Source organism: Halichoerus grypus, chromosome 9, assembly GCF_964656455.1.
Source record: "Halichoerus grypus chromosome 9, mHalGry1.hap1.1, whole genome shotgun sequence".
NCBI lineage: Eukaryota > Metazoa > Chordata > Mammalia > Carnivora > Phocidae > Halichoerus > Halichoerus grypus.
Window position 1 is genome coordinate 102004578 of NC_135720.1, and position 16344 is coordinate 102020921.

General features: G+C 37.5%; 1 protein-coding gene and 1 pseudogene across 1 annotated transcript in view; one reads left to right on the top strand and one right to left on the bottom strand.

The window, feature by feature from the left end:
* The window catches only part of CD2AP (CD2 associated protein), a 133481-nt gene extending 117708 nt beyond the window's left edge, over positions 1 to 15773 (bottom strand). Inside the window, exon 1 of the mRNA XM_036110581.2 lies at positions 15292 to 15773. Within this exon, the coding sequence (XP_035966474.2) occupies positions 15292 to 15295 (4 nt within the window). The 5' untranslated portion in view covers positions 15296 to 15773. The remainder of the gene's footprint in view (positions 1 to 15291) is intronic.
* Positions 3555 to 5122, top strand: LOC118546217 (activated RNA polymerase II transcriptional coactivator p15 pseudogene; annotated as a pseudogene).
* Positions 15774 to 16344: the final 571 nt, after the last annotated feature.

Here is a 16344-nt window from a genome sequence, read left to right on the forward strand (position 1 = left end):
ATACACAAAACCCACCCCTCCCATTTGTATTTCAAATAGAGACAAAAGTTTGCATATTAGGTACTTTATCAGAGTATTCAAAGAGAAGAGAATATGTGGTGTAAGAAAACTTTTACACAGTATTACATTCCTTTTAATATTACTAAATCGGATCTGTAAGTGATAAATGTCTATAAAAATAATCTAAATTTAAAAAACAGAAGTATTTTAATCTCACAAAGACCAAATACTTAATAATTAGTTGAAAACAAATTGCCATGCATGCGTGACTAATGGCTCCTTACAAAATAACAAAGCTTAAGAACAACAAATAAACAAAATCTATCTGAAGAGCAAATAAGTTTGAAAATTCAACTAAATATTTCTCATTCAGATTTTTATTCCCATTATTAACTTTGAGAAAATACTAAAGAAATTAGTTTTAAGCAAGTTTCAAGCCATATAAAATACCATGCATTTGTCATAAAATTTTATAGAATTCACCAAAAAAGTCTTATGATAGTCTACTGGATACATAAGTGAAAGACCAAAGTGTAACACACAGTTAAAATTAGTTAAAAATCTTTTAAGAGAAAATAATTACCCAAATACATGTACAATGTGTAATACCAATCCACAATTTTAGGATGATAAAGATTTAATTATCATTTCTTTATTCTTAAACCACATTAGGACAGATATTTCAATCAATATTACTTGCTCTGTTTAGCTCAACCTTTCCCCCCAGCGTTTTAAGAAATAATTAAGAGGGAGTGCCTGCGCGTTTCAGTCGGTTGAATGTCCAACTCTAGATTTCAGCTCAGGTCATGATCTCAGGGTCATGGGATTAAGCCCCAAGTCAGGCTCTGCACTCAGCTGGAGGTCTGCTTCTCTCCCTCTGCCCCTCCCAGCGTGCGCACACGCACACATTCACTCTCAAATAAATCTTCAAAACAAAACAAAACAAAAAAATAATTAAGAGACATGCTTTAAAATCAAAGCAATAGAACTTTAATGCAGCCTTCTCCACATCCTTTCTCTGACCTTGGGTGAGTAACAATCTCTTCAATTTCTAATTTTGAAAAATGGAAACAATGATGTTTTACCCCAGAATGCTCCAGTAGAAATTAAATACTGAATAAAATACCTAGCATTGTAAGCATTCCCTAAATGCTAATAATCAGCAAAATATCAATTAAAAAGAAATTTTAAGGTTACCAAAAAATGGAAACTGGGTTTAAAAGACAATTTCACTCTTTAAGTAGACCTTAAAAGTGTAATGAAGTTATATAACTGCAAGAACCTATAAGAAAATCAGAATCATGCAATCGTTTTATTTTCTCCACGTTTCCAAGCATACACCAAAAGTAAATACGTGCATTAAAAAATAACCTAAATCCTTACACTCAAAAAGGTGTTAAATTCAAATTACCAGAAAACATTATCTGGCCAGGGTTGAGAGCAGGGGACTTTGTTTTACTTATCTTTGTAGTCCCAAGCCCCACAGTGCCTAACATATCAAATGTACTAAACAGCTATTTGTAGCACTGAAACGAAAGATACCACATTGCCTAGAATTTTAAATTCTTCTTTCAACACAAGTATAATGATACTTAATACTCATCCAGCAAATATTTGAGTGGCTGCTACTGGAACGTAGCCACTAGTTCCAGGTACCTCTAAGGTAGAAAGGAAAAACAAAAACAAAAAAAACCAAAGCTCTGCACTCCTGGAGTTTATACTCTACATTTATATGCTAAAAGGGTAAGACAAGCAATAAACATGTAAATAAGGAAAATACAAAGTAAGTTACAATGTGGAAAGAATGGGTTAAAAAAAAAAAAGTAGGGCAGGATAAGAAGGATCAAGAATGCCTATTATCTGTAACCCTAATGACACCTCTCAGAGGAAGAGTTAGGAATTGGTTCCACATTTATAATGGTTAAGAGTAGCACAAGCACTGGAATACACAGTTGCCTGTATTCAGTAAACTACTTCTGTGCTTCCTTCCTAATCTGTAAAATGAGAAAAATAACAGAACCCAAAAATATAGAGATTTGTTGTGAGAATTAAATAATGCCTGTAAAGTGCTCAAAACTATGCCTTAAATAGGAGTACCTAATAATACTCACCAAATGTTAACACCCATTACAATAAATTACAATATACTGCAATCTCCCCACTACTCATCAGCAACCCAGGGCAAGGAACTTGTCCACCTTTTTATTTTGAATGCTTCTGTCCATGCTGATACACAAGACCTCAAGAAATATCTGTCTAATTTAAATCAAAGTATTTACTAACAAGACAGAATTATAATTATTATTATTCTGGGAAAAAGCAATTACTGTGGAAGATGACTCATTACAAAGAACTAGAAATGTTAAAAGGTGGGAAAGAACTCACAGAATAGCTATTTAAGAGTCCTTGAGAACTTTTTTCAGAACTCAGACCTCACTGAAAATCCAATAAAAGATACGGATCCTTTACCTGAAACAATTCCATCACAAAGGTCCATGCAAAATTTTACATGTTTAAAACTGACAGGCTCCTGAAATATATTCCTATGTCATTTCTGAGAACACATTACATGCCCAATAATTATTTTTCTTTTGTGCTCTTGACCAACAGCATTCATTTATTTGTGAAATACCACTCTTAAATCTTACTTATCTCTGAAGTTAAGCATTATAAACTGAAAGAACAGCTCTCTAATTACTAAAGCCAAATTATACTTTCAGGTAACAATCCAAATGTCGTTCAAAAGCTTCAAATTCTCTAATATACCAGTAGGCCAATTGCCAAAAACCACATTTTATTTAGAAGACAGAATGAAATAAACGTCAGGCCTCTTATATGCAATCTACTAAACTGAACATTTTTTCCCATGAGAAAATATATTTAACTATAGTAAGTTATCAATAATTAAATATCTAATACAGAATTAATCAGATAAAACCAAAAATGGTTTATCATTAACAAACCCTAAAATAGTACAATTCCTTTTATAATAATTTACAATTGCATAACTTTAAAATATTTTCATATATATTCTCATTAGATTCACAACAAACCTAAGGGTTTACATTCTAAAAATGCCACGTGACTACTAAGCACTTGAATTATGGCTAGTCCAAACCAACATGTTAAATAAATGCAAAATACATACCAGATTTCAAAGACAGAAAAAAATGGAAACATCTCATTAATAATTTCTTATACTGAATATATGTTGAAATAATTATTTTCTTTAACCCAACACATCCAAAATACTAAAATTAATTTCACCTATTCCTTTTAATTTTTTAACATATCTATTAGGAAACTTTTAATTATATATGGAATTTATCAGGTTACTATGCTCCAAAGAACATAATGTATACTTGTTTCACAATACCCATTTAAGATGGTATAATCTTACAGTTCACTCAACATTGTTTATTTTAAACAAATGTTTAAGCAACTTAAGCCTTTACACTTAAATTTAACATGATAAATTGGGAACTTATATAGAAATGTCTCTGATTTGTGAAACAGATAATTTTCCCTTTATTTACTAGGAGAATGTAACGTCAATGCAACACAGACGGAAGTAAGCCATCAGCAACCCACCTGACAAGATGCTTAATATCCCAAGTTACTGACTCTCTTTTAAAAGAATTTAAGAACCTCAATGAGTCTTACAGAAAGGATTAAAGTATTTATTTCTTTTTTTTAAGATTTTATTTTTAAATAATTTCTACACTTAATGTGGAGCTTGAACTCACAACCCTGAGATCAAGAGTCACACAATCTGACGGAGCCAGCCAGGCACCCCTAAAGAGTTTATTTCTAAAAAGAAAGTTAGACCTCATACCAACTTGAAACATAGCTCCAGTAGTCAGCATTTTGTTAGCCTGGTTTAGGTGGACATATTTCAACATACTTAAATTTTGTATTATTCATTAGACTGGCTGGATCCCTCTCCCCAATTATTCCAAATTAAAGTATAACTGAATCATAGATTTAGTGGATACATAGCAGGCTCACAATTTTCTGCTAGTTATTACGGGGGTTAAATTTTTTTAGTAGAACAAAATAAGTAATACAGTCTCTGGCATCAATGAGCTCAGGGCAAATAAGGTCATTCATTACATATGAAATGAAGAGAATAACAAAGGAGTTTTTATTTAGGCTTTACACTATGAGGTTCTAACTAAGTTCAACTGGGTTTTATAAAATATAAAGAATATGAGAAAGTCAGGAAGTATTTGTGCGAAACGGATTATCTTGGGGTCTAAAATATCACCTTTACATCTTCATTTGACATTCATTTGAAATTCTGCACTCTCAACAGATTTATTTTCATCATTTAAGGCAAATTTTTTAACTGCTTTATAAAATGTGTTTGATAAGAATGGTGTAATTAATACTTAAGTAAAAATGGAGTCTTCATCTTATTTATGCACACACACTCCAAAACAGCAAGACAAAATACTCAACAGAGTACAACCTGATGCAGCAGAGTAGGAATTTAAATTAAATAACAAAAAACTTTGATATAAGGAGAACACATCTCTAAATACCTTAAAGTTAGTTGTTTCTGCTCTAAAGAATAAATAAAAAGCATGTAGGAGAGTATACATTTGAAAGATCAACTTTAATATTTCCTTAAAACATTATACTCTACTTTAGCCAAGACTGATGGTCTCAATTTTACAAATATATTAACTTCCATGTTGCAAGTGAGCGAGCAGAAGGCAGTTCTGCTGCGAGAGCGGAGCAAGGCCTAAATCAAAGGAACTTGTTTCTTCAAACTCTCCTGGCAGCGATTCTGACAGTGAGGTTGACAAAAAGTTAAAGAGGAAAAAGCAAGTTGCTCCAGAAAAACCTGTGAAGAAGCAAGAGTGGTGACACTTCAAGAGCCCGGTCATCCTCTGAGCACAGCAGCAGCACAGACAATAACATGTTTCAGATCGGGAAAATGAGATACATCAGTGTTCGGAACTTTAAAGGGAAAGTTCTAGTTCATATTAATGAATACGGGATGGATCTAGAAGGTGAAATGAAACCTCAAAGAAAAGGTATTTCTTTAAATACCAAGCAATGGAGCCGGCTGAAGGAACAGATTTCTGACATTGATGATGCGGTAAGAAAACTATAAAATCAGAGCCATAGGAAACCTGTACAGTAATCGTTGTTTTAATCTGTTTACATTGGCTTTTGTTTTCTAAACATTGTTTTCCAAGCTACTGTATATTGGGATTGCAGAACAATTTATAAGATGAATACTTTTTATGTGCCTTATTAAAAGTGTTCTGAGTGAAGTTAATTATCAACTTTATTAAGGAGGATTGCTTTGTGCCCACCACCTGGTATAGAATAAAATCAAATAATACAATCTTAAAAAACAAACAAATGTATTAACTTCTATACTTAAAGCCCAAAACAAACAATTTGGCACTTATTATAATAATCACGATAAATAAATGCTCTAGAAATTTCACCCTTAAAGTTATTAAAGTCAGTCTAGATGTTACATAAATTTATGGCCTCAGTACTAGGCCACTGATAGATAATAACAATGTTAAGACAGTTTTAATATTTCAGGTAAAAGAATCTTAAAAATATCAGTGCAAATGAAGGTGTACCTAACTCTAAAGACTCAGTGCCAGGAATACAAAAAAAAAAAATGCCATGTCACTGGTCAAACTAATGACAGATGAACAAATCCCATTTATCTTCCAACACAGGAATCTATACCATGATCTTCCTTATGCTTCTCCTATAACATTTTAACATTTCTGACAATGGAATAATCCTCTTAATTGTGCCACATTCCCTCTCTTGTTCAGATTTCTAATGATTCACATGTTAAGTTTTATTCCTATCAAGTTAAGTTATATTCATATCATAGCACTACAAGCCATCCCAAAACATTCATGACACTCATCAACCCCTGGAGGGAGTAAGAGAGAGGAACATGTATGTTAGTATCTCCAGGGGTTGAGGAATTTTTTTTTTATCCAGGTGATTCTAATAATAGGCCCAACCCATAAAACTGCTATCAACTACTTAATGCACCAAAACGTATTTGTCCTAATCCCCCTAGTGGCTAGCATGGCATTAACCACATTCCTAACATTAAGGCAAATACCTATTGATTAATCTTTCTTTAAAAAAAAAATAATAATGATTTATTTATTTATTTGACAAAGAGAGACACAGCGAGAGCAGGAACACAAGCAGGGGGGTGGGAGAGGGAGAAGCAGGCTTCCCGCTGAGCAGGGAGCCTGATGCGGGGCTCGATCCCAGGACCCTGAGATCATGACTTGAGCCAAAAGCAGACGCTTAACCCGCTTAACCCACTAAGCCACCCAGGCGCCCCTTGATTAATCTTTCATATAAAGCTCCTTTCCTTGACCATAAGACCTTGCAACAGAACCTTTGTCTTAATGTTGGTGGTAACTATTTGTTACTGTTACCATACTTAAAGTTATTTTTCTACTAGAAACTCCCAGTGATTAGGTGCCACACAGTCACTCTCTTGGAATACGTGAACAACGAATCATCAAAAAAGAACATGAGCTACAAGACACTAAAACAGATGCTGGAATTTAGGATCCCATATTAGTCATCTCTGTTTTGTAAATTAGCTGGGAAAGAGAATGGGATCATGATGGGAAGTTTAATAACAGATACAGAATTTGAAAGATTATAAAATGCAAGTCTCCTAGAGGCAGGAAAGGACTGATATGGTATAAATAGGTTCTAGGAAAGAGTCTATAACATTGCCATATCTGGCAACAGATCAACATCTTAGGCTACATAGCAAATTAGAACACTGAATTTTTTAAAAAAGCAGAGCTTCTTCTCAGAGTAAAAGCTCCTTTAAATGCGAATTAGTAAATACATTTTCAGTTTAATGAAAACAGTCACTGAGAGAATAGAACATCCAGGTACCCGACATCTTCAGAAACAAACAAAAACCAAAATAAAACAAAAAAGAAACAATATTAAATTTAGTCCAAAGGAGGAAACTTTTAGGACCCCAAAAGGAAAATGTCTACCTCACTTGGAGCTAAAACCAGAGTTCTGACTGAAAAATCAAAGTACCTTAGACCCATGAACATATGTTTGAACTGCTCCGGTCCATTTATACACAGATTTTTTTGATAAATACAGTATAATACTGCAAATGTATTTGAGTTCTCAGAGAATACATGTAACATACAAAATATGTGTTAATTGACTGTTTTATCAGTAAGGCTTCTGGCCAAAAGTAGGCTATTAGCCCAGTCTTGGGGGAATCAAAGTTATACTGGAATTTTCAACTTCAGGGGCGGGGGGGGGGTGTTCAGCACCCCTAATCCCCCCGTTTTTCAAGGGTCAACTGGTATTATAACACAGTCTTGGGTCAGAAAAGCCCTACTAAGATTATGAAGGGAATTTTATCTGCTTAACAATGGTAATAAATGACTCTCTGAACTAGTCTAAACATCTAACATGAACCTAAAAGACAACTAGAGGAAAGGGAGGAGTTTGGTAGGAGTGAAAAGGACAGGTACACTCTCCAAAAACAAAAACCAAAAACCCAAGTCTTTCTAACAAAGAGCCTAACTCCACTTCAGTAAAACAAGAAACCACTAATTATTGATACTTTCAAATTTCTTATATCTTGGGGCGCCTGGGTAGCTCAGTCCTTAAGCGTCTGCCTTCGGCTCAGGTCATGATCCCAGGGTCCTGGGACTGAGCCCCACATTGGGCTTCCTGCTCAGCGGGAAACCTGCTTCTCCCTCTCCCAATCCCCCTGCTTGTGTTCCTTCTCTCGCTGGGTCTCTCTCTGTCAAATAAATGAATAAAATCTTAAAATAAAAGAAAAAAGAAAAAGCAGACACATCAAATCCCTGGGACCTAATAAACAGAAGGAATTCCAGACTGTGACCAGGGAATATCCTCTCAAGCATTTGGACAGAGAATCTCATTCCACCCCAGTTTTCCAGGACCACTTATAGATCCAGGTACCAATACAGACTAGTAATACGCTCTCAAGACAGAAAATATGTAAGATCTATAGCTTTGGAGCTCAGCATCTTTCAGTATTACTGCTTGGCTCATCCTAAACAATTCCAATAACCAAGTTCATTTTTGTGCCTGGGAACAAATACCTACCTTATATCTCTCATAAAAATCTGAGCCCTGTCTGGTTTGTTTCCTTGTGGCTAGGTCTTCAAGCCTACTGCCAAACCCCATTTCCCCCCCTTTCCCACAAGATATCAGTCTGAATGTCTACCTAGTGCCTGCTACCAACCACCACCCCACTTCCACACCAAGCCGGCCCACCCCATCTATTTGTCTATACACTGCCTTTTACTACACATATCCCTCATGCTGACAGACTGACTACAGAAATATACGGACCTCTATCTAGATTCCTCAGACCAGTGTTTTGGCCTCTCCTCCATCTAGAAAGACCAAAATCCTACTTGAGGTCAATCTACCTAGTAGTTGGATATCAAAGCCTACAACTAAGCAAGTCACAGATCAGTCATAATGATAACCCAATTTACCTAATTTCAATCACATCATATTAGATTTTATTCACCCTTTCTCTTTTGAACACAAACTGAACACGTTCAGATCTTTAAAACCTTGCTTCACCAGTTTACCTAGAAAACAAAACTGCAGCTTTGTCCTCTTCTCACCCAAATCAAGAATCATTACACCTTTCTTTGCCCTTCTTCAAGCCCTTGCCATGACACCACTTTTTACATATATATTAGAAAATTAAACACTTATCATACTTAAAATATATGTTTTAAGTTTCTATTCTAATTCCAGTTAGTTAACATACTGTGTTATATCAGTCTCGGGTACAATATAGTGACTCAACACTTCCACACAACACCCAGTGCTCATCACAAGTGCACTCCTTAATCCCCATCACATATTTCACCCATCCCTCGCCCACCTCCTCTCTGGTAAACTTCAGTTTGTTCTCTATAATTAAGGGTCTCTTTCTTGCTTTGTCTCTCTTTTTTTTCCCTTTGCTCATTTGTTTCTTAAATTCCACATGAGTTAAATCATACGGTATTTTTCTTTCTCTGACTTATTTCACTTAGCATTATGCTCTCTAGCTCCATCCATGTCATTGCAAATGGCAAGATTTCATTCCTTTCTATGGCTGAATAATATTCTACTGTGTGTGTGCGTGCACATGCACATGTATATATACCACATCTTCTTTATCCATTCATCAGTCAGTGGACACTCAGGCTGTTTCCATATCTTGGCTACTGTAAATAATGCTGCTATGAACATAGGGGTGCATGGGGTGCCTGTATGGCTCAGTAGGCTAAGCATCTGACCCATGATTTCAGCTCAGGTCATGATCTCAGGTTCATGAGACCAAGCCCCGGGTCAGGCTCCGCGCTGGGTATGGAGCTTGCTTGGGATTTTCTCTCTCTCCCTCTGCCCCCGACTCCACTCTCTCAACCAATCAATCAATCAATAAGCATAGAGGTACATGTAGCCCTCTGAATTAGTATTTTTGTATTCTTTGGGTAAATACCTAGTAGTGCAAATGCTGGACCATAAGATAGTTCTATTTTTAACTGTTTTCCAGAGTGCTTGCATCAAGTTTGTATTCCCACCAATAGTGCATGAATGTTCCTTTTTCTCCACATCCTCACCAACCCCTGTTGTTTCTTGTGTTGATGATTTTAGCCATTCTGACAGGTGTGAGGTTAATAGTTCATAATCGTTTTGATTTACATTTGCCTTTGCCTTATAATAAGTGATGTTGAGCATCTTTTCATGTCACTGCTATCTGTATGTCTTCTTTGGAAAAATGTCTATTCATGTATTCTGCCCATTGGTTAATTGGATTACTTGGTTTCTGGGTGTTGAGTTTTATAAATTCTTTATATATTTTGGATACTAACCCTTTATCAGATATATCATTTGCAAATATCTTCTCCATTCTGCAGGTTGCCTTTTAATTTTGTTGACTGCTTCTTTTGCTGTGCAGAAACTTTTTATTTTGATGTAGTCCCAATAGTTCATTTTTGCTTTTGTTTACCCTTGCCTCGGGAGACATATCTAGAAAGAAGTTGCTATGGCTGATGTCAAAGAAGTTACTGCCTGTGTTCTCTCCTAGGATTTTTATGGTTTCAGGTCTCACATTTAGGTCTTTAATCCATTTTGAATTTATTTTTGTGTATGGTGTAAGAAAGTGGTCCAGTTTCATTCTTTTACAAACTGCTGTCCACTTTTCCCAACACCATTTGTTAAAGATACTTTTTTCCCACTGGATATTCTTTTCTGCTTTGTCAAAGATTAATTGACCATATAATTGTAGGTTATTTCTGGATTTTCTATTCTGTTCCACTGATATATGTGTCTATTTTTGTACCAGTACCATACTGTTTTGATTACTACAGCTTTGTAATGTAACTTGAAGTCCAGAATTGATGGCTCCAGCTTTGCTTTTCTTTTTCAAGACTGTTTTGGCTCTTCAGGGTCTTTTGTGTTCCACACAAATTTTAGAACAGCTTGTTCTAGTTCTGTGAAAAATGCTGTTGGTATTTGGATAGGGACTGCATTAAATGTGTAGATTGCTTTAGGTAGTAGAGACATTTTTAAATGTTTATTCTTCTAATCTATGATCATGGAATGCCTTTCCATTTCTTTGTGTCGTCTTCAATTTCTTTCATCAGTGTTTTTTTTTTGTTTTGTTTTTTTTTTTAATTTATTTATTTGACAGAAAGAGCACAAGTACGTAGAGTGGCAGGCAGAGGGAAAGGGAGAAGCAGGCTCTCTGCTGAGCAGGGAGCCTGATGCGGGGCTCCATCCTAGGACCCTGGGAATCATGACCTGAGCCGAAGGCAGCCACTTAACCGACTGAGCCACCCAGGCGCCCCTCATCAGTGTTTTATAGTTTTCAAAGTACTGGTCTTTCATCTCTTTGGTTAGGTTCATTCCTAGGTATCTTATTATTTCTGGTGCAATTGTAAATAGGATTGTTTTCTTAATTTCACTTTCTGCTGCTTCCTTATTGGTGTATAGAAATGCAACAGATTTCTGTACATTGATTTTGTATCCTGTGACTTTACCGAATTCATTTATCAGTTCTAGCCGTTTTTTGGTAGAGTCAGGTTTCCTATATATAGTATCATGTCACCTGCAAATAGAGAAAGTTTTACTTCTTCTTTACAAATTTGGATGCCTTTTATTTCTTTTTGTTGTGTGATTGCTGTGGCTAGGACTTCCAGTACTATGTTGAATAAAAGTGGTGAGAGTAGACATCCTTCCTTGTCTTGTTCCTGACCTTAGGGGAGGAGCTCTCAATTTTTCCCCATTCAGGATGATGTCAACTGTGGTTTTTCATAGATGGTTTTTATTATGTTCAGGTATGTTCCTGATAAAGCTACTTTGTGGAGGGTTTTTATCATGAATAGATGTTGTACTTTGTCAAATGCTTTTTCTGCATCTATTGAAATGATAATATGGTTCTTATCCTTTCATTTATTGATGGGATGTATCACACTGATTGATTTGCAATCAAAATACATTTCACAGAGAAAGATATTCCATCACAGAAAAGAGGACAAAAAATTAATCACAGATCTGGATTACGTACAAATAAAAATCTGGAGGCATTTTTGATTAGCAAATGGAATGAACCCAAAGCACTTCATGTTTTACAACTTTGTTTTTATCTCAAATGCCTTAAAATTTAGATCTTATTAAGTTAATGTGACATCATTTTACTTTGTAAACTCCTCATTTAGAGAAGTATATGGCATACATCAGGCTAGTTTCCATAGGAAAATATAAAATATTATCAGTGTGAATTTCCACCCTTAATGGGATTTTATGGAACTATAACTATTCAAAGTTTGAAACACTTAGAAAAACCTGATCATGAGTACTTACTAATTAACAAATACAGCTTATTATTAGTTTTGTTACTGATCCAAATTTGAAATAAAAATTTCCTAATAGGACTATTTCATGTTCTGGATTAGTTTAACTGAAATAAATCCTGAGACTGAAAGGTGAGCCCTTAGCAGGCAACTTCCATTTGCCACTACTTATCTGCATGAGTCAAGATTTTCTCCAAATAGTGCAACAAAGTAAAATAAGGAAATAAATCACTCTATTATACTAGTGCATAGATCATCTCTAAACCAATTGCACTTTTCCGTCCATTAAACTGCCTCATAATTTAAACATGTTGACTGGTCATATATGAGCTTAAAAAAAACAACCTGAACTAAGAAGTTCATAACCTTACCTAAAATTAACAGAAATTCAATCATTAAAATCCACTTACTTTTTCAAAAATAAAAATTCATACATTGTTAACACTTTGTACCATTTGCTATCTTTTTCCCCTTCAAAATGCAGATCTGTATTTCTGGAATAAGAAAAGTTAAGTTTTGCCTTTCTATATCTCTAAACTCTCCACAAATTCTTTCACACAGAATACCTCAAATTTCTACATGTTAAGCATTCTTCTATATGAAGAAACTAAAAGCAGTGCTTTAGCTTAACATAAAATTCAAAGAAACTAGTCTTCTAGTACTCATCCCATCTACTCTCCCCAAAACTACTAAACTTACTATCAATAATGGACTTTTTCAAAATATAATCAATACTGGAAAAAAAAAAATCTCCCTACATAATTTTTATAAGGATACATAGAATTAAATTTCTGGGGGAAAAAAATGAAATGTCTGCATTACTACAAAACATCTTATCCCACCAATTCTGTAAATGCAATATGAGCTTCTAACAAAGGTCAAAAATTGAGAATTGTTTTTGTAAGTTGGTGCAAGAATTAGGGAAATCATTTGAAAATGAAAATAAGAGCAATCAACATTGGCCATGTTCCAAACACTTTACAAGTATCAGCTCATCCAATCCCCATAACAACCTATGAGATTATTTTTACTCCACTTACAGAGTAAGAAACTGAAGCAGAGACAGGTTAAGTAACTTGCTCAGTCACAACAACTAATAGGTGGAAGAGCCAGGATTTGACCTTAAGCTGTCCCAGTCCAGAGCCCTGCTCTTAACTCTCTAGTTATACTACCTACCTAAATAGTTCACATGGTAGGAACCATCACTTAATAGGTATCCAAATTATTTCAAAACAAAGAAATTAAGGATTTTTTCATCTGTGACACACCAGATAAAACAACATATATATTTTTTAAGCTGCCATCTTAAATCATAAGAAATAAAGACTAATGATAATAAAACCAAGCAAATGAGATTTATATTAAAGAGGAAACTCCTTTTAAATGATTTTGATAACTTTAACATGCATTATTACATGACCAATAAATTTAAAGTATACATTCATATAGAAATGCCTGACAAATACCTTTCAAAAATTAACTACAAATGCCAAGTAATCAACCTTCAAAACACATACTGGGTAGTCAAATTGAGAGCATACAAACATCACACTTTACCTAGATAATGTGGCAACTTGCCTAACCAAAATACAGCAGAGAAGTCACTAAGGAAAGGCCTTTGAACAATTAAAATAGATACTCCAATGCCCCAGTATTGATGCTAATTTTCTCAAGGTAACATCTCACACACTAAGTAAGGATATACTTATTTTCCCCTTATGCAGAATTACAAATTTGAATGATTCCCACACTTGTAGAAAAATTAGAGAAGGGAGAATGAAGGGGGCTCTAATCACAGTGACAAACATCCAATAGGAAAGCAGAAAAATATTTAAATAACATCAAAATGCAGAAGAATTGAGTCAACAGTCCTATATACAATCCAACACATCCCTCAAGGCATCACAGTAACCGATGGTCACAAATGATGACCCTAGGCCACCATTAATTATATTCTGCATCCTATTTAAGACAAGAAAGAATTACATATTTTAGTATGATTTTCATCCAAATCAGTTAAAGTGGTTTTATAATTTGATGCTTAAAGGAATAAACCCTCAAATACTCAGTAAACTCAACAGATCAATTAGAAAGGAATTCCTGTGAAAGTTCCAAACAGCGAAGGTTTTACCCTCTGGAGGTTTAAGAGTAGTTTGTGTACAAAAGTTACCTGAAAGACATAAAAGTAGAAAGTCGAGCAAAATACAGAAGAGCTAACGAGGATCTGTAAACACTGTGCTTAAAGCATTGCCCACGAAACATTGTGTGGGCAGAAGGTGCCACATCAGCAGTAGTCTGTATTTGTCCTGCTTCTAAATCATTTGTTAGCTGCATGAATTATTAATTTCGGTTAACAGTGTGTTGATATGAAGAGTACCAACTCTCAACTACAAAAAATGATAAGAGTCCTCCTGATTTACTCTACAAAACCAAAGTTGGGTTTATTCTTCTAGAACATGCTTACGCTCGTCGGTGGCACAAATTTATGTTTTATAATGGCACACATTTATTTTGGCACACAACACACTTCTTTTAAATTGCTTTTAATTTTTAAAGGATTAAGAGAGTGCCTGGCCCACACCGAAATGTGTTATCAAAAGAACTGTTACACTACTCAACAAAACTCCCTTTCAAACCAGGCTGCAACACATTCTGCTTTTTCTAGCTCCCACCAAAACTTTAAAGCACATAGTAAATAACATATAAGGCCTTGTACTTTTCTCTCTCGCAAGGAAGTCTAATTCCAAACAGGAAACAGCTTCTCAAAGGGTTCAACACTGAAATCCTATCAAACCCTAACTCGGTCCTCAGAAAGAGATTTAATATTTAAGTGCCAACACACTTGCCTAGGTAAAAACAAAGTAAATACTCAAGTTTCCCTGTCCTTAAGACATCCCTCCCTTGAAAGTTTTAGCGGAGGGAAAAAAAATTACCTTTCCTAACAACAACAAACGAAAAACTTATTAAAACGCCAATCTATACAAAGCCTAGCAGAAGATAAAGAAGTTAAAAGTGCTACTTTGTCAAGTTTTTCCACCACCCTCCCCCATCCGACCAGAAGGGGGTAGGGAAAGAGGAGGCTGGGGAAGGGAGGGAAGTTCGGGCTAAGGTTAGCTGGGCAGTGGGCGCGGAGAGGGGACCGGGTGCCCCCTCCCCCATTCCCTCACCTTTCCCGAGAACAGGAAGAGGCGGGGAGGGGAGCGCAGGAGAAAGCACCCGCAAGCCCTCCGACCAATTTCTCTGCGAGAAGAGCAAGGTGGAAGGCAGGGCGAGGAGGGGCGGTAGAGGGTGCGGTGTTGCGAAAGGGCTGACCCTGCTCCCTCCCTGCCGAGACCTACAAGGGGAACCGCCTGCCCTAATCGTGAAGGTCCAGCCGGGCGGCGGGAAGATCCCGCGAGTCTCTTACCCATGCTGGGGGCTCCCGCGGGGAGAAGCCCGGCGCCCCCTGCTCCTCCTCTGGCTGATCGCGCGGCCGCACTTGCGGCGGGAGGCGGGCCCCGCGCTCCGCTCCTGCCCCTCCTGAACTCAGGCGGGGTGAAGAGGCGCCTCCATCCGCCCGCGGCGTTCCCCGGCCAGTCCCGTCAGCGCGGCCCGCGAGCTAGAAGCGACAGCGGCGGCTCCTCGCTCCTGGCCTCCGCCGAAGCCGCGGCGGCGGGAGGGCTCTCCCCCGCCCGCCCAGACGGCTTTCCCAAACCCCGGACGCTCCCGCAGCAGGGGTGGGACCTGCCAGTACGTCCTGGCCGCCGGCTCCAACCGGGAGCGCCGGCCGAGCCCCGGAGCCCGCCTCCCGCCGCTCCCTTCGACGACCGCCGTTCTAGAATGCGACACCGAAAACAGAGGTGGAGACCCCACAGAGGCCGGGAAGGTGCCGGGAGCTGGACCCGGGAGGAGGGAAATCTCGCGAGAACCCCCTCGTTCTCCCTGCCCCGCCCCCTCCGCGTCCCGGCTCACTACCCGGCACCCCAGCTGGTGCCAGGTGCGGTGACGTCAGGGCCGAGGAGTCGCGCGCCACCCGCGTCCAGGTGCAGCAGGCTGAAGAGGAAGGAATCCGGAAGAGTTGCGGTTACTCCTTCGCCTTGAAGTTCGGCACAGCTGGGACGGCCGTTTTGTATGGTTTGTCGCCCCAGAAGGAAACAAAGTTTTTGCTCATAAGCAAAGTGAGCCTGTGTTGTGAGCCTGTGTTGCCCCACTTTCCGCGGGGGCGATGCGGTGTTGCTCTGTGCAGAGCGGCAGGTTCTGGGGGACGTAACAGAAAACAGATGGCAAGAAACAGAGGCAGAGAGACCGAGACCTCTTGCTTTCAACCCTCAGAGGCCCAGCTCCTCCGGGGAACCCCGTAGTTTACCTTGCAAAGTTCTTAACGAATCACAAGCACTTGTTCGTGGGAAAAACAAAGCAAAACCCTAGGCACACACAAAAAATTATATTTTACAGACATAAATCATTGGTTCATTTAGCC